General features: G+C 40.2%; 1 protein-coding gene across 1 annotated transcript in view; it reads left to right on the top strand.

Annotated features, from left to right (window-relative positions):
- LOC104531127 (low-density lipoprotein receptor-related protein 3-like) overlaps positions 1-17,664 on the top strand; it is a 22,776-nt gene extending 5,112 nt beyond the window's left edge. The window contains 5 exon segments of the mRNA XM_010175923.2: positions 3,948-4,086; positions 12,533-12,741; positions 13,026-14,112; positions 15,301-15,433; positions 16,333-17,664. Of these exon segments, the coding sequence (XP_010174225.2) occupies positions 3,948-4,086; positions 12,533-12,741; positions 13,026-14,112; positions 15,301-15,433; positions 16,333-17,145 (2,381 nt within the window). The 3' untranslated portion in view covers positions 17,146-17,664.
- The last annotated feature ends 6,523 nt before the right edge of the window (positions 17,665-24,187 follow it).

Below are 24,187 nucleotides of genomic sequence, written 5' to 3'. Positions count from 1 at the left end.
TCCTGCCCCTGACATAGCTACTGAGGAAGCAAATATTGCCAAGTGTTTGGTTTTGAGAGAAGGATCCTTGTGGCAGGTGCAAACCATCCTGTATCCTGGATCAGATGGCTGGGGTGTGTCCCTTGGGACTGGGGCAGACCCTGAGGTGTTGGAGAAGAGTGTGAGACTGCAGGATTTATTTTTTGCTGGGATAGTCTGCAAATTTGTTCCTGCACAGCTTGGTGCCCCCAGTGCTGTCCTCTGGTGGAACTCGGCGTCTGTTCTGTTACAGTCGCGTTTATAAAAATAGAAATAACATTACTCATGTAAAGTTTTGGAAACTTTCTTGCAAGTATTTAAGTGGCAGGGAATCTACTGCTATTAACGGTAGAAGAAATCCATTTGGTTATTACAGAAAGAGCCTCATTAAGATTTATGCCTGCTTGACAGAAATTATCTGAACTCAAACCTCTTCTGGCATTTGTTTAAAGTTTGTTGTTTTTTTTTTAAAAAAAATCTATAAAAGGTTAATTATTGTCTATCTTCAGAATGTATCTTTTTTAAAAAAGCACCATCTCAGTAAGATTTTTGGTGGGTTGTTTGCCAGTCCAGGAATTGGTGTTCTCTTATGTTTCTTCAGTAATCCTAAACGAGGAAAATGTAAGCTGTTTGGGGCTTTTAGTAAACTGGGTTTTCACTTTTCTTCTGGGTTCGTGCAGAAAGGCTGCGGAAAAAGAGTTATAGAACAGTTGCTGAAAAACTGTTGTCACTGCTCTTCTCATGTGTGTTGCTGATGATAAGGCCTTTAGAATACAGGACTGTACCTTTCTATTTAGAGACTTCCCTTTCCTTTAGATGCTTTGGCAATTTGAAAAGGCCTTTGTTTGTTTTCCTTAAAGAATCACACTGTCATTGCGAAGCCCAATTTAATAACACAATAGTTAACACGTGTAAGTGATTCTGTGAACTTCATGGATTCATGACTTCATGGGCTGAGGAGGGAAGTGGACCCCCTTTATTGACACTGAAACCCCAACAGTATGAAATCGTGCCCTTGTGTGGTTTTTCTGTTTCGTGGCCAGCACTGAAGGCTTTGCTTAGTACAGGTTTTTCTTTCAAAATTCATGTAGGTGAAGGAACAGCTGCTGAAAGCAGCACTTGGATACTTCACCTTGTCTGCCACACAGCAGTCAGGGCACAAGGAGCAGAGAGACAGACGACTGGTTAGGAAGGAGATCTCTTCATTTATGGCAAATACCACAGTAATGAGCATTGTTGGGAAATGAAAGGCACCAGAAGCGTAGGGCAATTATGTGAGGTAGTGGTTTTCTGGGGGGTGATGGGGTGGTGTCTGGTTTGTCCCACTAGAGAACTGTGGATGTGTCCTTAACATAGCGTAATTATGTTGTGGCAGTACGAATTCAGATTAGTGGTCCATTCAAATCAGGAGCTTTTGGAAGAGCCAAGCACTTGTCCTTTTAATTTTGAGTCTGAAATGCTTGTTATGTGTCAGAGGGTTAAAGCTGTGGACAAATATTGAGCAGCAATGGCCATTGCCAGATGAACTACCCAAAATGGTACAAAATAGTGTCAGTGCAGCCCTTACCTTGCTTATGTCCTTAGATTTTCACAGCTACAATTCTTCTGTTAAAATGGAAAATCTTTTTCTTTTGTCTCTTCCTCTTTCCATGTCTCGTGTTTGTAGCAGATGTGCAGTGTTAATAAGAAAAAGTATTTCTCACTGAGAACCTGAACTGTCACGTTACGTCAGAGCCACTGCTTACAAATTAGGGAACTACATTATTGCAAAAGAAAAAATGCTAGTGATGTTACTTCAAAAAAGCTGGGATACTTCAAATAACTGTTGTTCAGGACCTTTGTAAATACTTCCTAAAACTGAGAAACAAATATTTGGGAGAATTATAGCTTTGTTTAACGACACTGGTAAGTGCATGAGTGGAAGTGCTCATGTGGAGTCACCAGCGTGTCAGTAAGACTCCCTCAGAATGGAAACCAAAATAAGCTTTGTGTAATTATGATTCTGTTCCCTTTTCTAGTGCATGTACTATGTATGAATGAGGGATATTAATCCCAAACACTGTTTGGGACAAGGGGAACAGAATTATTTGCAGAGCTGTTGCTGGAAGCCTCTGGATAGTGCTGTCTGGTGTATTTGCTCTTTCTGCTTTGTGCATTCTGTTCCCTTCCCACTGGGAAGTTTTAGTAATCTGACAGTTAGGAAATGCAGTCTTCCCAGCTCCTTTTATGTGGTTGCTAGCTCTAGGTCCTCTTACAGTGCTGTGATATGTTGTTGCAGTGACACGTGTGTGCAGGAGCACATTTAAAGACCTAAACAAATTGAGAACTGGGATTGAAAAGTCCTGTGGATCTTACATTTGCTCTTACAGTTCTGTAATTGCATTTGCATGTCACTGTTTTGCCAGCATCTAGTGTGGAGCCTCTCTGGTTTTAGAAATGTGATAACAAAAACGTTCTTGTTTTTTGTAACTGCTTTTCTGCAAAATATTTGTTTGGAAAATAGATGTTTTTGTGTATTTATGTATTCTGTATGCTTTCCTGGTCTTTGAAACTCGTAGGAATTATATGCATATGTTTCAGTGGAATGCCCTGCTTGGAGCGTAAAAATAATGGCTTTTTATATGTTTTGCCTCAGGTAAGTTACTCACCTCATGCTTTTTATATTCCTGTGGTTCTCACTTCAAAAATGCTTACTGTGAATAAACAGAATAGTGCCAGGCAGGGATTTACTGGTGGGGGGATCCTGCAGCCTGGCCTCAGCCCCAGCCAGGAGCGCTGCAGGCAGCCCTGCCGCCTGACGTGACTGCAGCCAGGCAGCTTTGCTGGCACTTCTTCACCCCGTCCCTCCAGTGCAGCTAAATCTGATCCCAACTGTGAATTGAAAACGATGCATTTATGTGACTGAATTTCAAGCAATACTGTAAATCTGTTATTTATAACGCAGTATATTTGGATGTGTATGTGTATGAGGAAACTTGAGGTATAGGCAACTTTTTTTTTCCTTGCCACCTTTTTAAGCTACAAGAAACTAAGCTTCTGTCAAAAATTGGAATATTCAGCTGCAATCCACAAGTCATGCTCTAGATAATAATTTGTTTTAAAAATAGTTTCAAAAATATTTTTAGAGAATGTTCAGAATAGCTATTGCATTACACAGAATTTCCCCTCTTGTAGTCTGCTGAGAGTACGTTTTCCCATCAGAACAGATCTCCCACTTGTCCTTGGAACATTTCACTTTCATTTTTGAATTGCTTAATTACAAATTATAAGTATTTGATGTAGCCTTAATTGGCCTGCTGTTTTCCATCAGAAGAACTGAAAGTGCTTTGAAAATATTGAGCTTTATTTAGCCCTGTTTGCTCCTTTCCCTGTCTGGAAAATTTCTCCTATGTATGGAAGTTCAGAAAGAATTTAGCGTACTTAGTGAAACCATCTGATACTGGAGTCCAGTTTACTTTTTTCTTTTTGTTGGGGATTTTTTTTTAACCATTACAAACTCTTCAGGTCTGTGGTATGGTTAGGAGAATAAACAACACGTTCAGGAAAGTGTTACAACAAAACGAGCTTCTAGATACTTTATATTGAATCATCAGTTGCTGGGTGAGACACCCAGGCTTTGGGAAGCTGGTAAGAAGGATTTCTGTATTACATCCTCTTGGCAGATCCATGCAGTAATATTGATTGTAGCCTTTGGTAGCTTCATACAAGGTTATTGATTGATCCTGCATTGAAATGCAGGTTATGCTTACCTACACTTAGAGCAGGTGTCTTAATTAAAAACCTGGGCAGGGAAGAAAGCAGTAAGAGGATAAAACTGTTGACTCTCATTTGTCTGCAATCCCCAGAAACTGATGAAAGCTCTTGTAGCTGATGTGAATTGTTGATTAGGCAAAGCATTAACAATAATATTTTTTTCCTGTTATTAACAGCTGCTTGCAGTGGAAAACTAGAACAGCGCACAGAGAGACGGGGAGTCATCTATAGTCCTTCTTGGCCATTGAACTATCCTCCAGCTGTAAACTGCAGCTGGTACATTCAAGGAGATCATGGAGACATGATAACGATTAGGTATGGTTTGATATTCTGTGGAGATGAAGGATTGCTTTGCTGAAATGAAACTAAATGCAGGATCTTATCCGATATACCTGTATGAGGTTGCTTGCCAGAGCTGCTGAATGGTCAAAGGGAGCTGGAGTTGATTACACTGGGGCATGACTGCAGATTGGGCACCTCTCTCATTTTAGAAATGTTCCACTGTGTCTTGTTTCTGGCTGCCTCTGACATCCATTATTATATATGCAAGTCACTTGTAGTCTTTTAATATATTTATCTTCACAATACCTGTGTGAGATTTAATCCACCTCTGATAGATGAGGAAGTTGGCAACAGTGATATATTTACTCATGTTAAATAGTGCACCTTCTCTTCATTGCTTATAAATAAGTATAGGTGAAGGCTGTAAAACCTGGAATAGCCTCAGTGGGATATGTAAAATTCTTAGAGCAAAAATGGCTTTTTCTGCAATGTCTTGAAATGATGCTATGCTTAATTGACAGTTGAAATCATTGCTTATTGTTACTTGTTAACCAAAAGGCACATGCTTTCCTGCTTAATATTTATTTCCAACAGAAATAAATAACAGCATTTGTGGCACAATTTCTGCTCATTCTATAAAAACACTATTCAGAAAAGACTAGAATATACTACAAATGGTTTGTTAAGAATTTTAGACTGTAATATCAACATACTGTGACTGTGCCTTACTTCTCTGGGCTAATAGTGGTATCCTTCTCAAACCAAGAATTTTGTATTTAAAAGAAGAGGAAAAAAATAAAGCAAACCTAGGAAAGGGTTTTTGTTTGGTTTTTAGTACTGTTGTATTTGACACCATCTGCTCATTCTTTGCTCGGCTGCTTAAAAGGACTGCAAACCTCTTCAACTGCAGATGCTCAGCAATTAAAAACAAATCTGCCACAGATGGAATAATAGGAGGGCTCCACCATCCGTAGTTCAAAATAGGAACTACTCATCAAAAGTAAGGAAGTAGATACCTGCCAGCATTTGAGATCCATAAATAGAAACATGCTTTTAAACCCCATTAAATTGTATTGGACGTGGGGAATTTGTTTCAAAGCAGAGATTGTTGGAAACTCTGAGGAAGCATACAAATGAGACACGGGACTTGGCTGTGCCAAACAGTACTGCCATTTATGCTACAAAAATGTTTCAGAGCTCCCAGTTAGAATTAGGATTCTCTTCTGCAAGTATGAGTGTAACAGAGGCTAAAGAAATAAAGGAGAAGGAGGTGAGGAAACTGGTAATAATGTATGTATATAGTTTAGATGTGTGCATAGCAATATGATTTGCAAGATTTCTTCTTAATGGGTTTGTTTTCTGTCACTGCCACATCCTGCCCTCCTATGCACATGCAAACAATGGGAGCTATGTGTTTACATCCTAGGGAGTAGTGTTGTGGTGTTACATTTCTGACTATAAATGTACTTGGAATGACTCACTCTGGTGTATGAAATGCAAAATGTCACAGCATTGGAGGATTTCTTTAGAAGGTTGTAGCCTTTGTAATGCCAAGGACATAAAAGAAGCAGCTGACTTGCCTAGGCTAGCTTGATATAGGCAAACTGGGAAAGAGGGTTCAAATACAAACACTTTTTCCTCTTAACAGTTGCATGTGCTTCTTGTCCTAACACTGTGCTGATAAGGGCATAAAAGAGTAGCTTTTTAAATTTTCCTAGGAAAATCAAACACCGTTCTTGTGATAACATCTGGATTTCAAAAGGTTTTAAAAAAACCCCAACCTCCTTTGTGTTATGTTACACTGAATGCATTTCCTTTGATCTTGAATTCTCATTGACAGTAAGACAGCAATATTATATAAGCATCATATTTGAGATACAGCAGGAGTCATTAAGGGATAAAATTGCAATTGGAAGTAGTTTTGATTTCTAAAACATTTGCAGTCCGTGGTCATTTTTTTTTTAAGCTATTATTCAGCAGCTTTCAATAGAACAGTGCCCAGATCTACATGTGAATGTAAGATGCTGGCTACTGTGGGCATGTCCTTTAGAAGCTTTGTCTTAATATACCTTTCGTGTGTGTATTGATTTTCTTCATATTCTCACATTTCCATGCTTATTGTCTTACTTTATAGTTTACTTTTTAGAAATCCCTGGGGGAGACTTCACAAGAACAGGAAATATGTGTTCTTTGTGGTTATACCTTTCTGCTAATTGTGCATGTTTCAGTACTTTCTTCCAAGTTTGTGTGGCTGATGGAACGGTGCTGTTGAGAGCTGGGAACAAGTGTGTAGATACTGTTTTCCAGGACTATATTGTGTCACTTCAGAGTCAGGTAATCAATCTGTTGGTTATTGTTTTCGAAACTACTTGATTTTTCCTCCCATTTTCTCTGTTTTTATGCCTGCTTTCACAGACGGCTACATAAAAATCCTCTAAGATCAGATAAAGATGTAGTATGCAGTAACTTCCTTTGTACCATCCTTTACAGGCTTTGTATGTGTATATTTCCTCATATCTGACAAAAAGATCAAAACCATTTTTGTTTAGCAGCTGCTGTTACCTGACAGTTGTGATTAACCTGATGTGGGCAGAGTATAAATGAATTGCGTTTTATTATAGGAATTTATGGGACTGAGAGTAAAATATTCTCAGTGTTCACAATTCAAGATAAGAGTATTGAAAAGTTCTCTACTTAGTGATCCACTCAAGCTGTCTCTTATTAATTGAGGCAGGGGGGAGGGATCACCTTCATTGGCTTTCGCTTCACTGATTCACCCCACTGGCTTTGAAAAAAGAATTTTTTAGATACCATCTGAGTTTCAATTTCTGAGTAAAACTGAGGCCTGTTCATGTAAAGGCTTGCTGGTCTCTGCTTGTATAAAGAATTAAAGAGGCTGCTTCATAGTCTGTTTACCAAGCTCACAGTGTTTCAGAACTTGACATTAATTGTGAAAAATTCATAATAGCCATTTATTTCATTCAGTCGCATGTGCTCAGTTTTTGAAAACACAGCCCCTGTGTCTCTTGCCTGAGGTTACACAGTTAGCTGGTGTTTGGGAGCAGGGAGTAGAACAGAGCTTTCCTGACTTCCAGGTCCTTGTGCTTCAGTGGTTAAGCAGAGGTTTTTAATGAGCCAATTAAGTCATCAGTTGTTCACAGTCTGCACTTGCTGTGAGAGGCTGGCAAATAGAAGTAACTTTTCTTGCTTAATTGGCTGGTCTGTTTTATTTTGGGACTGTGCTTTACTGATCTACCCGTAATATTTATTCTTCAATTTTTTAATGAGTTTAGAGGGTCAAATTGTACTCTTTATTTATTTATTTATATACTAATTACTTTCATTCAGATTTTACATCTGCTGGGCCTCCAACAGTTTACCCTTTTTTTGTTAATTTTCCTCATTGTCCCATGTTTGCCCTTTTCCAGTTAAGAATGCTCTTTCTTTATTTTTTTTTCCTTTCTTTAATCTGTAGTTGCTCATGCTTAAATTACTAAGAGGGTTGTAGGGAATTCCCTACATTATTCATAGAAGTACTTTTTTTTTCTAGCTGCTACTGCTCCTTTCAGTGCAGATGGCAAAAAGCTTAGCTCTGCTAAGCATTAGTTTTGCAGGTAGCACTTTTTTTTCATATTTTCAGAGTCTAAATGAGTATTTATGATAAGCTGGTTTAATCAGGTTCTTTCCAGCAACATAAAAATAGTTGATAGATAATAAAATAAAATAATAAAATATCATTGTAGGCTACTGTTGCTTCGCTTGAGTAATTTTACAGGCAAGATCTGATACGTGGACGATCCTCTAATTTTCTGTAAGCTCCTGGAGTCCTACTCAGTGTTGGAGGTAACACTGTTTCAGTATCATACCACTGAAAGAAAAAGCAGATGATTTTACCTATTTCTGCAGAATTCTGTAAAAACAGATTTAGTGCTGCATTTGTCAGTTCACATGGAGTTTTTCTGATCCTTGGAGTTTTTATGTTTAATAGACTATTCTTGTACTTTTATATGAAATTGGGGGATTTTTTAAAAGGAATTGACTGCAGAAGAGACATTCCAAAAGCAGGATAACTGGAGTTGGTGCTTTTGAATTGCATCTTTCAGAAGAAACAAAACCAGCAAAATTTGTTCCAATAACTTTGATCTTTTACACCAGTCTTCTTCTTTATTCCTGTATTATGTTGGAGATCACAGGTAATGGGAAGAAGAACAGCCTAAGGGACAAAGCATTTTGATGGATGTTCTGTGTGTTAGTGGTGGGTGTTGTACTTTGTTAATATTCCAGTTCTAAGTGCTGGAAATTCCAAAGTTTGACTCCTGCAGTTTTGTACCTGAGTGTTCCTCCTCTCCCTGCCCTCTGGTCCAGGCTGTGCTCTGAAAAAGCCTGGAGGAAAACCAAGTTCTCCTTCCCTTCACCATCGAGTGCTTTGATGCCAGAGGAGAGGAGAGTGTCCTATAAGTGAAGCTCATGGGTGGAGGAGGATCTGCATCCCACAGAGCAGATGCAGTGTGGTGGGGAAGGCTGCAGCTGAGTGGTGCAAGGGCTGGAGTTCAGTGCCAGCATGCACTGCAGCTTGCGTGGTAGGATGGACCTCTGTGTCCACGTCCCACTCCTTCAGACACGTGCTTTGCTGGAGGGGGTTGGTGACTGAACTGACCCTTCTTTTGCTCTTCCTCCCTAAAAGTACCACAGTACTGACTTGTGCTGCATGAGATATGGATGATGTTATCCATTAGTACTCTCAGTTTCAGCACGACTTGATTCTGTTTTTTGTTTTAATCCCAGAAAATGACATGGGTTTTAGATACAAAGAGCCTGAGACCTCCCTCAAGAACTTCAACTACAGACTTAATTCAGTATCCAAAGACTGTAAGATGTTTCTACAGTCCTACAAGCAGTAGGAGCTCAAGGCTTTGTCCCTTATTTCCGCTGCATACCCTGAATCATTCAACCCCTGAGCTAATCCTTTTGACAGAAAAATTTACATTCCAGTTTAAGAAAGTTCAATGGAATAGCTAAAAGTCCCCGCGCTCTATTTTGTGGGTAGCAGGATTAAATTATTCTCCAGAAGACTGTAACAACAGCAGTGCTAGATCTAATTACAGATGATGAAAGAAGTGAAGTAGCAGAGGTTGAACGTACTATTCAGGTCTCTTAGAAAATAAATCAGTGGTCTATTTAATGTCAGATTAGTATGGCAGAAACTTCTCACGCAAGACCTTGTTTTTCCAATTGCATTATGAAGTGAAAACCAGTTTTATATATTTATATGCACACACACATGTGTGCATGTTGTTTTGTATTTCTTTACAAAGGAGTGATTTTTGTGGTGAGGTTGGTTGATAGCTCATTCAACTATATCAAGCTTTTGGTCATGAGTAAAATCACCGTCAATTTAAATAGGGCACAGTTTGCTTCCATTGGAGACAATGTAATTTAAAAGGATGCTGGAGTGGAGTGACGAAGCCTTAACCAAAGCAGAATTTGTCCGTTGATTAGTTTGCATGAGGTAGAACATAATTGCATTGACTTTGTTTTTGCCCCTAGAAGAAATTTTATAACTTCTATGGTATCTATTATATATAAAATTTTACATCAGAACTAGGACATCTGTATATCAGAGAAACTGTGTTTATTCAGGGGTGTTTGAAACTCCTAGGCACCTGGGATTAAGATGCTTATTGTTTTTGAAAAAGAAATAATTCTCACAAATATTCTGTATTGCCCTTTTTCAAATACCAAGGCATTTGTTTCAGTAGCTCACGCATCCCTGAGAGGCATGGTGGTTTCAGGGACACTGGTATTTAAAGACAATACTTTCTTGCGAGTCTGTTCTGCCTCATCACCCTTGTACTTGGTTGGTTTTGAGGCTAAAGCTTGGATTTCTTAGTGGAGAAGTGTGGGATTCTGCTGTGAATCTATTTCAGATCCACGACTGACACTCAGGAAAATCAATTCTCTTGTGTATGCCTGTGATTCTGCTTTGGAAGGGGGACTAAAGTTTCTTCCTCTTTCCTGCCCTTTATAATAAACCCAAAAAAGCCTTTTATTAGCAATGTAAAGTACTATATTCTCCAGGTGCAAGTAGAAGATACTGTTAATTATAAACAAATGCAGGCTCTCCAGAGATATCGCTTTCATCTGCAAAAGAGTTTGTAAACAAGGCGTGCGCATGTAGCTGACTTCTGTGCTCTTCGCTTGTGTGAATCTTAAAAAGTGTTAAACCTTTAATTTTTTTTTTTTCCCCTAGGAAGAAATTAATTTTAAGGTAAGGTGCAGACACCTTGTTCCGTAGGCAAATTCTCCCCTGGGTATGTGCAGTCTGTGTTGTGCAACAACACTATGGATTAGTTATTTACCTGATAGACAACTGTAGCTCCTTTCAGCAGAGTGGGGAAAATGAGTGTCTGTGGGACTTGGCTGGAGTGCTGAGAACTGGGTAGGGTAGGAAAGCAAATTGTTTAGCTCTTCAAGGTTGGTCCTGGTACATCTAAAATAAGTATAGAAGTAAGAGATAAAAAGATTTAGTAAATGATCTTGTTTGTATCACACAAATGGAAGTTTTTCTAGTCATTCCCCCCACCCCTTCCCAGTTCTGAGTTTCCATTTCTTGATTCAGTGACTGTTCCCTTTTCTTAAAAAAATTTTGTTGTTGAACAAGTAGATACTTCTAATGCTTACCCAAAAAGTCTTTATGATGAGAAAACCCTACAAAGAGTCCTCCAAGTAGATGATAGAAACCCTTGTTGACGTCTGGTGCCAAACTGGGTTACAGAGGGCAAAACCAATGTGGTAGCTCAGTAATGCTGTCTCACACCTCTTGCAACAGACTTGACGTGGGTGCCCATAGGTTCACTGATACTTTGCGTAATTCCTTTTCATGCTCTAGTGCCTGTTCGTACACTCTCTTGGTCATTAAAAAGTTTTTTGTGGAACACCTGGGACAGAGATACTCTTTAGTTTACCTTTGCATGGCTGAATACAGTCTTTCTAGTCTGCACAGTTGTCTAAAACTTCCTTCCAGAATATGCTGGTTTCGGAGCATTGATGAGAGCACTTGTAGCAAAGAATTAGGTACTGTGGGAATATTTCTTCCCAACTTGGAAGACACATAGAGCATGGTGTGAGGAAAGAGAGTTAGAAAAGAAGGATGTATTTCTGGATGGATTGTCCTTGCCTGTGTGTATGTTGTTGGACCTCTCTTAAATTCCATTTTAACACTTTCAGTGCTCTCTTACTTCTCATTTTCTTGCTGATAATTTTTTTCTGGAGAGTACATTAAGCTGGTATGTTTGGCAGGTCCTGCAGGTGTGTGTAGGCTGGGTCTTAAATGAATTGACTAGTTTACACAGTTGCCACACTTTCCCTTTCACCTTCAAAGGCAAGATCTGGCAGGCACTGACAGCCTTTTGTAAATACATGGTGATATCGGAAAATTATCTTTCCATTTACCTTATTGAAAGAATTTGTCTTTTATGTTTGTGAAAAGTCCTTTGTGGAAGGAGGTCTGTGTTTTGTAGCAGCTTTTCATCCTTTCTGAAACTCCTGTTTAGATATTTGCATGGAGTACACACAAACTTCTACCAAGTTAATTTTGTGTAGCAGACTTCTGTGAAAGAGGACCAAAACTCATTTTAAGTGTCCTGAACAATGTGCCATTTCCTAATGAGTGTGCTTCTTTATGCAATGCTGTTGTCATTGCTGATTACTGAAAGCGGATGTCATCTGTTTCATCAGACTGAACAAATATGCTGTATGGTTCCTGAGCTACAGGTTAGGGGGTGTTATCTGGTTGTGTTCAGTATTCTGCAAACAATTGGGACACCTCTTTGTACTATGTAAGCTACTGTTGAATAATTACTGGGCTTGGGTCAGCGGAAGGGCTGGAGGTTTGACTGTAAAAGGTTATATGTTTGCATTCCTAGAAAGGAAATATTTTAATCTTTGAATTAAAAAAGAATAGTGTTAGACTTCAGGTTCCATTTCCATCCCTTGCAGCCCTCTTCTCTTCTTGCCCTCTCCCTGCCTATCCATATATTGAGGACTTGATTTTTGTTTCTTGTATTTATCCCTTTAGAGCTCTTTTTACTGCTCCCTATTGTTCTTTTTCCAAGACAGTAGTCTCCCCTCTCATCCTATGGTTTCATGTTGGGAAAGACTGCTGAAATTAATCTACATTCTGTATAATGTGTTCTGGAATTTTGCTTTTACTCATATCTGCATTTTAGGAAGCAGTTTTGTTTAAAAACTCCAAGTAAAAGTGGAATCATGGATGCTTTTCCAAACTGGGGGAATTTGAGTGCTCTGTTTATATGTACTCAAGATACTGTAGGTGTTTCGTTATCTTTGAATGAGATCTCTTTATGTCAGCATTGCTTGGTGCAGAATGTCAACTGTTAACAGTCTGTTCCTTCTCTGTTTGGCTTTGTTCCAGATACATGTCCTCTTCATAATTTGTGTTTTCTTTTGTTCCTGACAGTTTTAAGAACTTTGATTTGGAAGACTCTCAGAAGTGTGCAGTAGACTGGTTGATGATTGGCCCCTCTTCCAAGAGGGAGGAGTACAAAGTGTGTGGATCTTCCATACCTCCGTCTTTCATCTCTGCAAGGGACCATGTTTGGATATTTTTTCACTCGGATGCATCAAGCTCAGGACAGGCTCAGGGATTTCGCCTTTCTTATATTAGAGGTAAAACCTTACAGTTTTGTTGGTTTCACTTATACTCTGGCAAAACTTGAAGACGGTAGTATTTTTTGTTGGCAGGAGTCTTGGTTCAGTCTTGATGACTGTAAGGTGTTAGCATGGTAACACTGTTATTATTTCCATGTGGCTTTTTAACAGTATTCCTGAAATTTGCTGGCCTGACCAATTCACCTGTGACCTGCAGAGTAGTAGACGTTAAAAAGTGTCATCAGATGGTTCCAAGAGTTTTGATACTGACTTTTTTTTTTTCTCCTTGCCCTCTTTCACAGGAAAGATAGGTCAGGCTGTGTGCCAGTCAGATGAATTCCGTTGTGCAAACGGCAAGTGTATTCCCAGTACTTGGAAGTGTAATTCCATGGATGAGTGTGGTGATAACTCCGATGAGAGAAACTGCACTCTCCCTCCAACAGAGCCTCCATCCAGCATCTGTCCCTCAGGAATGTTCCAGTGCAGCGCAGCCCACTCCACCAAGTGCTTGTTGAACGAGCTGAGATGTAATTCAGTTAAGGACTGCAGTGACGGTTCGGATGAAGATAATTGTCCTGATCTTTCCTGTGGCAAAACACTGGGTAATTTTTATGGATCTTTTGCTTCCCCAGACTTATTCCGTGCTGATCACAGCAGATCAGACCTTCGTTGCACATGGTACGTGGACACACAAGATAATCGACATGTTCTGTTGCAGCTTGATTTGCAGTTAGGCTACAACGACTACGTAAAGGTGTATGATGGCATCGGAGAGAGAGGTGATAAATTAATGCAAACATTTTCGTACCACAACAATAAGCGTTCAGTGAGCGTGGAGTCATCAAAGGGCCAGCTCACTGTCTCATATCATGCCCGCTCCAAGAGCACCGGCCATGGGTTCAATGCAACCTATCAGGTGAAAGGCTATTGCCTTCCTTGGGAACACCCTTGTGGAAACGATGAGGAGTGTTTCACCGATAAGCAGCACTGTGATGGCTGGTGGCACTGTCCAAATGGCAAGGATGAGGAGAACTGTCCCGCTTGCCAGAAGAATGAATATCCATGTGAAGGAAACAGTGGGCTTTGTTACTCAATACTTGACCGCTGTAATAACCAGAAAAACTGCCCAGATGGCTCAGATGAAAAAAACTGCTTTACTTGCCAGCCAGGAAACTTCCATTGTGGTACAAATCTGTGTATCTTTGAGACTTGGCGCTGCGATGGCCAAGAAGACTGCCAGGATGGAAGCGATGAACATAACTGCCTGGTGATCGTTCCCAGGAAGGTCATCACAGCTGCTCTGATAGGGAGTCTTGTGTGTGGCTTGTTGCTGGTGATAGCCCTGGGATGCGCATTTAAATTATATTCTCTGAGGACCAGGGAGTACAGGTAAGCTTCTTGCTTTTTATGATGCTTTAATAGCTGTGGGTTTTTTTCCCCCTTTTGTTTGAAGGAAAAAAAGTTGATTGTTAACTGGAGAAATTGGAAAATACTGTGAAATCAATTCAAGGAATTGATGACAATTAAATAGCAGTCACTGTGTTAGGCTTAGAGAAGAGTAATAAAGATTTTCAGAAGTAGTGAGGGGAATGTCAGCTCTTCTGTGATCTATGAGAAATATACATTTATTGTGCAGCCTTGCAGAACCTGTATCTAACTTAAATCAAAACTGTTTTGAGCAATTTCCTCTCTACACTCTTCCCCCTGCAACAAACCCCTTGCCAAAAACTGAATGCTGAACTGTTACAGTGAAGTCTTGGCTGAATCTGAACTGAATAACCCCCAACCCCTCCCCAGAGTAATTCTCAGTTCTACTAAAGGTGATGTCCTGCAGTGGTGAGACAGGAGTTGTTCACCTCCAGTGTTCCCATAGGGGTGAGCTGTGCCCCTTTCCCATGGCCCTGTATGCCTTGCTGTATGGATAGTGTCTGTGATTCTCTGTCCGTGTGCTGTATGTTTGTGCAAGGATAGTTCTGCCCTTTGGGAGGGAGTCAAAAGGGACTTTCTGAAGCCCATCTCTTGTCATATGCACCAGCTCTGTGCTTTGCTACTGACACCATTTGTGTTTTCAGCACAGTGTGCTTTACATTCTCTCCTGATCAAATCTGTATGGTTAAGGAGCTGGAAAACAGCCGCTATGCTATGTTTGGAACTTCAGTGCCTTGGTTCTGGCAGGACAGCCAAAGCTCTCTGCAGCTGCAAACTGCCCCTGTTATGTGATTGTTTCCAGGTCTTAATGTTGTCTGTTCCAAAAATAACCTTTGGGCCCTTGCTGAACAAGTTACCACTGTTACTGGCATAAGCTGGCCAACTGAAAAAACTTCATTTGCCGCAGAGTCCAACCTGGGAGTGCAGGGAAGAGTTTGCTGATTGGATTCACTGATGCTTACACCCCCTACTCTTATGCTTTTGTTGATTTTAGCATCCTGATAAGATTTTCGCAGAGCCTAGTTGAAGGTTTGTGTTTTTGCTGCTAGTGTGAAGCCCTCAGTGCTGCTTTTATACATTCATGCGAGGGAGGCAGGGCAAACTGACTGTTCCTTCTCTTCCATGTTTTCCCTCCGGTTCTGTTTCCAGAGCATTTGAGACCCAGATGACGCGACTTGAGGCAGAGTTTGTGCGGCGGGAGGCTCCACCTTCCTACGGGCAGCTGATTGCACAAGGACTTATCCCCCCAGTTGAAGACTTCCCTGTGTACAATGCATCACAAGTACGGAGTGCCAATGAACTTAGCAGCAGCCAAATTTCTATAAATTAGACAGAATCAATCTGGAACTGTTCTTCCATTAGCCATGCTCGTTATATGGAAGTCATATAAAAATGTGTATGTTTTACTTGGAGGTGATGAACCACAGTTACACATCTTGGTGCTGTGGGTAGTTTTGAACACATTAAATGTGTTTGCTAGGGAACAGCAGTGAGATAAGCACATGCTGTTTTGTTGTACATCAGGTTAGAATGAACAGAGAGAAGGGTCAGAAAGTAAATAGAAAAAAGGCTTTTCAAGCTGAAACTGTAATTGTGCCTAAAGTTATATGAAAGTAAGGTCTCTGGCAGTATTTTGGGGAAATTCTGGGATTATTTTTCATTTACAAATACATTACACTGGGATGCCATTAAGTCATTCTGTTTCCTTGCAGAGTTATAAAAAAATCTCCTGTGCCCTGTCAAAAGTATCCAGCTGTGATACAGTTCTTAGTGTGATAAAGCTCTTCTGGTTTGCTGCTCAAGTGGAGCAGTAGTTTGCCTTGGCCTTTCTTCTCTGCTCTTGTCATCTGCTTTTGCAGATCCTCTGCTATTGCTGATGACAGAGGACTCAGTGGTCTGCAGTCTGGTTCTTTAATGCTGATCTGATCAAGTGAGTGGAGCATCTTCCTGGGCAGACAAGTAGAGCTTAAATGCATAAAGAAAACAGTATAAGGGAAAGTCTTTTGACAGAGGCAGAGCTGTCTTTGCTATTCTTAAATATTTTATTAGAAAACGTGCATTTAACAAGGAAGTGTAGGGATCGAGTCTGAGAATTCTGTGAGATATTAGTGGAAAGAACAGAGTTTAGGAGAAGTCTTTGGAGTATGTGTGAAATCATAGTTTGTTACGTCTGTGTTACAGGCTTCTGTGCTGCAGAACATTCGAACAGCCATGAGGAGGCAGATGAGACGACACTCCTCGAGACGGAGCTCATCTCGGCGTCGCTTGGGCAGGCTCTGGAACAGACTCTTCCACAGACCTCGGGTGAGAGGACAGATCCCGCTCCTGACTCCTGCACGCACTTCACAGACTACACTGGGTGATGGAATCATCAACCATGCTGATGGGACTATTCGGAGTCCTCCACCTTCCCCTGAAGGACCTAGTTTAGAGGCAAGTGCCCATGGCCAAGCCAGGGGCCTACAAGAAGCTGGATGTAGCAGCTTGCAGCCAGAGACTGAAATCACAGAGCCATCATCTTCAAATGTCTTACCGAATACTTGCACAGCAGCACACGCAGAGCCTGAGGCTGGATGCGCTGATAAACCTTTGGGTGCCGAGACCTCTGACAGTGAGCTTAAGCAGTCCAGTAAAGTGGATTCAGGAAAAGCTTTCAGAGATCCTTTATCTGAAAGCGTTACAGAAACGATCCATGGAGGGTCAGCATCCAGGAGGACTGTCCCAGAGGACAGTAGTTTAAGTAGAAGTCATCCGCTGAGTGAAGAGCCATGTAGGTTACCCTTAAAAAAGTGGGAGTCTGCTTATTCAGACAGCCCTGTGAATGTTCATATCCAAGTGGATGGACAAAACCAGTGTTGCCCTAACTCATACCGAGAGGAGCCTTTGGGTATTCACGCGGCTTGTTGCCATTCTGTGGAAGTGCCAATGTTAGAGTCCCCTACTCCCCTCTCTGAAATCAATACCAGTGATGATGAATCTTTACTTGTTTGCTAATAAAAATTTTTGGTTTTGCCCTGTAAATTTTGTAACTTCATTGTTTATATGACAGTGCACTTTGATGATAGGTGGTGTGTCTGTACTCTCAAATTTGTCTCTTAAAACCAGTGTGCTTTAATCCCGCCGGGAGTACAGTACAAGACTAAATGGGACAAGTTTTTGTCTTCATTGCTATTCCTGAAACTCCAATGGGGCAGAAGTAGGCCAGTATGCAACGTCAGGGGCTAGGAGAGCAAGAATGTGTCACTGCAGTTTGGAGGCATCTCCATCCTCTGGTATTTATTCTGTGCATTTATTCACTCTGCATTCAGGGAATTAGTGTTTCTTTGCTTTTCAAGTGGTCTTACTGAAACTAGAGAGAACTCTGTTGGAACCTGGGGCAGGCACCAGTTGTTGTAACTATGAGTACTAAACTAGAAATAACATTGCTGTCTTTTTAGACATCATAATTTAATTAAAATTTAATAATTTTAATTACAATTACTTAGAAGGAAATAAAATCCTTTGTAGCTTCCTCTTTGTAGAAATTGGTCACTTCTTTTGGTCCCTTCAGAAATGTTTTGATGGCCATATATACCTTGAAGCATCCATTAAACCAAAGTTTTGGTATAGAATACCCAGGTGTCTTACCTGCTACAGCTCTGTAGTAAGAGACTAGCAGTGTTCAGTACATTGAACCTCAGTTGCAGCAATATTTCTTTTTTGTGTTGTCGTATGTTACATTCTCTTCGTAGTGATGTTGAGAAAGTTGAAGAATTGTTTGCTTTCTCCCTACCCTCTTTTTCCCCTCCTCCCTTCTGTTTTCAGGGACTTTTATGATTGTACCACTTTGGGTGTGCCCTGAAGGATACTGAGGCTTCACAGCACCCGTTGGCTGCAGTAGGAAGCACTGAGCACTTGGTAACTGTCGGGATCAGACTTCTGTTTTATTTTGGAATGAAATCCCCTTCACAAGTTTGCTTGTAAATCTGTTACCTACGTGCAGATGTATAAATCTGAGGTTTTTTTATTTTTAGAGGATGTTATTTTTTTGCTTTTTTCTCTTTAAGAACTGAAATAGATGAGTGCCATTTTCAAAGTGGACACTGTGTGGATTGGAGAACACGTAAATGTAAACTGATGCCTTTTTGGTTTTTAGAGTTTAATTAAAAAGCAAGCAGGTGACTTACCTGGAAGAGGAGTGACATTGGTTAACAGGAGTGACATGGTGCAGAATGACAGAGCGTTACTGTGTGACAGCTTGGCCCTCTTGCGATGGCTGGAGTGTTGGCCATGCTCCTCCATGCTCTAACAAGAGCTCTGCTTCAATTCCCCCATGCAGCAGTGACAAACTAAAATGCTTTATATAGGAATTAACAAGGAGGTTGATGCTGCTGCTCTGCAAATACCCGAGTGCTCTGAAGCCTGTTTATTGCTGTAGGAATTCGAGTTTCCCAGAGTTATTAACTGATCTTGTAAAACTGAGGTGGACTTGATAATCTGTGGAGCTGGGCTCTGCTCTACACAGGACCCTCCTGGCTATAAAGGCAAACAGGCTTTCCCAGTGAACAGTTAAGTTTACATCAAAGTGTCAAAGATGTTTTTCCTTTAAATGGGCTATATTTTGCCCTGGATCTTTCACAAGGACTCCCTTTGGGAGTGCCTTAAAAAGAACAAGGAATAGGACTTTGGCTTTACCAAAATGTAACATGGAAAAATTAAATTGATTTTTTTTCCTCTTCAGCAAATTGGTTTCATACTGTGCATTCCAGGGGCAGAAGATTCAAATTCCTTAAGAGCTTTAATAGCAGGAAGAGCTTGTGGCAAAATGCGTTAAGAGTCATAGTTACACAAAATAAATACTGCTCACTTGTTTTTTCCAAGTGCTTTTGTGATCAGAATTAATTATCAAAGGAAGTGTAGCTTTGAAAGAGGTCTTGCTTTCATAGCATTTGTAAACATTTCAGGTACATTCCACCTTTGCAGGGCCATGTACTGTAGTCATTACACTGCCAGGGTTGTTTGCATCTTAGGTTACAGGTTTTAGTGTTTTGTTGTTTTGGTTTTTTTTTTCTAAAGGTAATTTTGAATACATAGAATTTTATGTGTAAAGTAGTTAATTATAAGTTGGGAGGAAGATTATCATTCAAGGTTAATATTGTGTAGATATGAAGGACCTTAGAAATAAGTGTATGTTGAGTTCTGTTACAGAAATGTATTTCTATAATAAAATAATGTTGATCATACTATGCCTTAAACTATCACCACTGTAAGGCTCTTAAAGTTGAAATATGTACTTCAGAAAACTGCTGTATTCTGGGAACAATCCTAAACAGCTAACACTGTATTTTAAGGTGTGTAACTTCACATAATTTCTAACCTATATCATACATATTTTGTGTATTGATCCATTTGGTAACTCAGTGGATATTTCATTGAGAAGGTTTATTTTTAGAAACTTAAAAAAATCCAGCTTGATGAAAATTTGATGCTTGAAGTGCACAGAAATGTTGACAGCCCTCACTACTGGAATTTATAGCCTTGCATCAATGAGAGATGCAAGCCTGGTGCTCTTGGTAAGCACCTACCTTCTGTATTCTGCAAGACAGTATTCTCTCCTGCTCTTATAGCTCATTCCTTGGAGGGCAGAGTTGCCAATTTACTGCTAATTTTCCAGGAGAAATCGCTGTGTCTGTGCTGTGAGCACAAACAAGCGTGTTCCAGTGTCCTGAATGTCAATATGTGAAGAAACCACAAAGTCTGCCTTAGTCTGTCTGCACTTCCTCCAGCTCTGGTGAGCATTAAGCCATCAGCCATCCTCGAAGACACCTAAGTTCTGTTTCATGTAAGCTGTCTCCTTGTGTTCACAACTTCTTAAAATTTAAAAAAAAAAAAAAGAAAAAAGAAAAAGTGGGAAAATGTTACTATGCCAGACGTGAACAGGAAGATCTCATTACATTTTTTGCTCAGTGGAATATACCACACTTTAATGATGATACAACCATCAGCTAATCAGTTAATCAGCTAATAAATTTCTGAAAATTTTCATTATTTTAATAATGCTTTTCTGCATTATGAATTTAAAGATTTTTGTAGGCAGAAGGGAAACGAAGTATTTAAGATAGTGCTTTTTTGTTTTGTTTTGTTTTTAAGATACAAAACTCCCCTGTCCAAGCAGCAAAAAAAAAAGAAAAAAACCCTCCCTAAAAAACTTCTGAATAGAGAAGAATTCCTACACTGGTTTCAGAAGAATGGAAGCTTATAAGCAGCATTAAGGGAAAAGTGACCCCCTCATGTTTTCTCTTACTGCTATTAAAGCATGGGGAATATTTCTGCTTGAACTTCTGGCATCTTCCAGCTTGTGTATGACTCTGTAACATCCCTTAAATGTACTTGTTTTCTTTTTCTGTTCTCTGCTTTGGGTTTTTTGTTTGTTTGTTTTGTTTTATTTACATGTTGTAGATATTAATTTAGATAAAACATTTTACCATAATGTATGTCGAGGTGTATGGTTTAGGTGTGGCAGTATGGTTGCCAATGTCTGCTGGTTCCTGGATGGTGATACTAAGCGAGTAAGATGCTGGGCATCATCATACTTTGCTCGTGCTTTGGATCTCTTCATTTTTAATAAAATTTCACGTACCCAGAGACTGCAGGTTTCTGACTGTCACTGTGACACCAAAGGTTGAGGTTGCCTGAATTGCACTCCCACACCCTTTGTTTGACTTTGATTCTGCATATGCCAACTCACGGCTCAGTGTGTTGACATGAATATGAAGGGTGGGGTGTTTTTTGGTTTGTGTGGTGTTTTGTGGAGTTTTTGTTGTTTTGGGGGGTTTTTTGGGGGGTTTTTTATAAATTATCTGCTTTTTCTGGTAGCTGAAGCTGTGGGGGTGCATCACTTTTTTAGATAATACATGTGACATTTTACCACCAGCAATTCAGTGTTGTATACAAGTGCCTTTAAAATGCGTATTTGCATGTAACCCAAGTAACAAAAAGAAGCCCTGAAGTGTATGGCATTTTCAGTGGATAAAAAAAAAAAAGATAATTTCTGAAGTACAGTCTCTCATTCCCATCGCTGAGGCCAATGCTTGTTTTGCTGGTGCTTCCCTTCCCCAGCCTGTGCTTTGGAGGGCACCACTGGCTCTATCCTGCTGTTTTTCAGTAGAAGGCGCAAGCTGAGTTATTTTGCATTGACAGAGATTTACTCCACAGACTTGGAAATGTTTTATCTGTATAGAAGAGGATTGGCCAGACTTTATGGTCATCCAGATTTATCCATAGCCATGAAGGGCTGGAGGACACAGCTTGATGCAGCAGGATGATACCTCCCAACCTATTAGCAAGAGTGTTGGCTTTGCTTCGTCACGAAGTGCTGATTCAGCTGCAATGATAGTGGCAGAAGCAGTAATACTACAACCCATATCCTGATGGAAGCAAAGCTGAAATGAATATAGCCCATAAAATGGAAATCGAGTAATAAATGATACTTGTGCGTTTGCAGTAGGGTTTGTTGGTGGCATGTCCAGTGCAATAGATTGGTCTTACGACAAACCAGGGAGCTCACTTGAAAAGTCTTCAGGGAATTAGGTATTTTTTAATCAGACCTTTCTCTGAGAGGGAAAAGAACTGCTTTTACTTATTTAGGATTTTTGATCTTTGCAGGAAACTGAGTTTTAATCTCCCAGGCAGGCGTTAGGCTCTAACATCCAGTACAAATGTCTATCTGCCCATGCCCTGGACTCGCAGGTGACAAACCTCATCTCCTGCCTCTTGCCAGTCTGTCTCCCCTAGCAAACTCTGTTCGATAAGCCATCCTCCCCTTTCAGATGCCGGCTTTTGTGTTCTTGGCTACAGGGGTCACATGGTGACTAAGGCTGACATGAGTGGTAGAGGTTTATGTTTTATTCCGTCCTTATTCTGGATGTTTCCTGCCGTCCAAGACTCCCTCCCTTCTATCACTATCTCTTGCCTTAGGACTTAAAGACAAATTTCTTTTTGACCTCTCAGTATCTCTTGGCCACTTTCTAATACTTTTCCTTGGATTTTCCTTTTTTATGTCTACAAGTGCAGAAGTTTCCCACTGAAGCTAGGGCACTGGTGAGAAGCATCAAGGAACGAGGAGGAGATGTTTCAACAGTCAAAGAGGCTTTGCCTGTATTCACAACTGGAGTTGGAGGTGGTGACTCAGGCGGGTGCAACCTCCTGAGACAGGGCACACCCATCTGAACTCTAAAACTTTTAAAAAAGACAAATTCCAGCAGGGTTTACCCTTTTCTAAAAAACAAAACCAAAACCAAAACCATTTTCCTTTATGACGTGCTTCAGTATCTCTCGTAAAACTCCTCAGCAGCTGAATAATTGCTGACTTCTTGTCATTTGATGCTTGGTACAAAGGGGCTGGAAAGCAAACGGGTTTTGTTTTCAATGTTTCAAGAATTCACAAGTAAGAATGAAATAAGAGAAATACTGTGACAAAGGCCTCTGAAAATGAAGCGTGGGACAGCATGTTTGCTGGGGGTTGTTTGTTTGCTGTTTGTTTGCTTTTCCCTCCAAGATGAGTAATTTTATTTAGCTTCAGCTCTTTGGCATAGAGAGGCATGTTGCTTTCACAGCATTAGCTTGTTCACAGAAAAGTGGTGGCAGTGGGCTCTGTCTCAGCCTCCCCAACCCAATGTGGCTCCTCCCCAGGTGACGGTGATGCTCTTCTGGAGCCACCAGCTCCAGTCCCGTGGTTGAAGGCTGAGTCAGGGTTGTGCTTTCAGAAGTGATTAAGCGTGGCTAATGAAATCTTGTCTGCATGTTTTTTGTTATGCTTTTTTTAAAAGATGCCAACAACTCAAATGTGATGTTAAATACACAGTGACTCATCAATCCTTTCCGAGTTGGATGAAAGCTCTGACCTGATACGAGTCTCTTTGACCCTGCTGGGATCAGACTCTTCTGGTTTATGTACTAATGTGAACTGAAAACAACATATTTCTTATTAAGTTGATGAAAATACTTGAGAGTGGCCAGGCCAGCAGCAGCAACTCTGCCTCATTCTCCCTCTGCTTCTCATCGATGCCCACCTGGCTCCCATTTCCTATTGAACGTTGTCTTGTTTGGGAGAGGGCTGGTCTTCCCAGTCCCGTTTTGCACAGCGTGTAGCACGGTGATGACGTGATCTGATGCTCCTTCTCTCGACACTGTGATAATGCAGGTAAGAATAATCCAATACATCTTTTATTGACTTTGCAGGCTTACAGGTGATACTCTCGTTAATACTTGCATTATCTTGTTTTCCCTCTGAAATTCTCAGAATGCTGTATTATTGCCAGCACTAAAAGAATAAACAGCACAAAGTGTTTTTCTGCATTAGAGCCTCTAAAATTTTAAGCTACATAAATATGATAGTATATAATACATATTCTTATGTAGTATTGCATTGCTTTTAAAGCTTTGTTTAAACTCCTTTCTTTTGGAAACAATTTGCTTTTCCTCATCAAGTATCACAATATTCTTTACATAAGTAGTGTCAGCTGTGTCAGGGTTTTTCTTTTGTTCAGTAGGCTTTAAAATACCAGCAATTATGTCTACTTCAGGCATGTTGCTTTGCTTTTTGGATAAATCACACTTACATGGGGTTGAGCATGCTGCTAAATTTCATTTAGTATATGAATATATCTTTCTAGTTCTGTACATTGATTTCTATGGTTAGAAATCATACAAATTAGGATCCTGCTTTTGCAAAGTTTTTAAAAAATAATACATGTGATGTTGGGAGCACAGATGAAGCTGTTGCTAAAAATGAAATAAGACATTGTGGAACAGCTTTTGAAGATTGGTATGTAATTGAAAGATGAGCTCTACTAAACCATCCTGTTCTAAATTCAGCCTTCTGATTTAAGGCTAAATGTTCATTATTTCAAAGCATGGCAGTATAATCAGGGAAAATTTCAGCCAAGCCCAGTTAACAACTATGAGGCAATTGGTCCTTTAATTTTGCTTTTGATTTCCTTAAACAATAGCCAAGGAAAGCTTTGGTAGCAGTTACAGCACGTTGTTTTTTATTATT

This window comes from Antrostomus carolinensis, unplaced genomic scaffold (assembly GCF_000700745.2).
Source record: "Antrostomus carolinensis isolate BGI_N321 unplaced genomic scaffold, ASM70074v2 scaffold27029, whole genome shotgun sequence".
Classification (NCBI taxonomy): domain Eukaryota; kingdom Metazoa; phylum Chordata; class Aves; order Caprimulgiformes; family Caprimulgidae; genus Antrostomus; species Antrostomus carolinensis.
The sequence above is the reverse complement of the archived record's forward strand: the minus strand, read 5'-3'. Positions and strand labels throughout refer to the sequence as shown.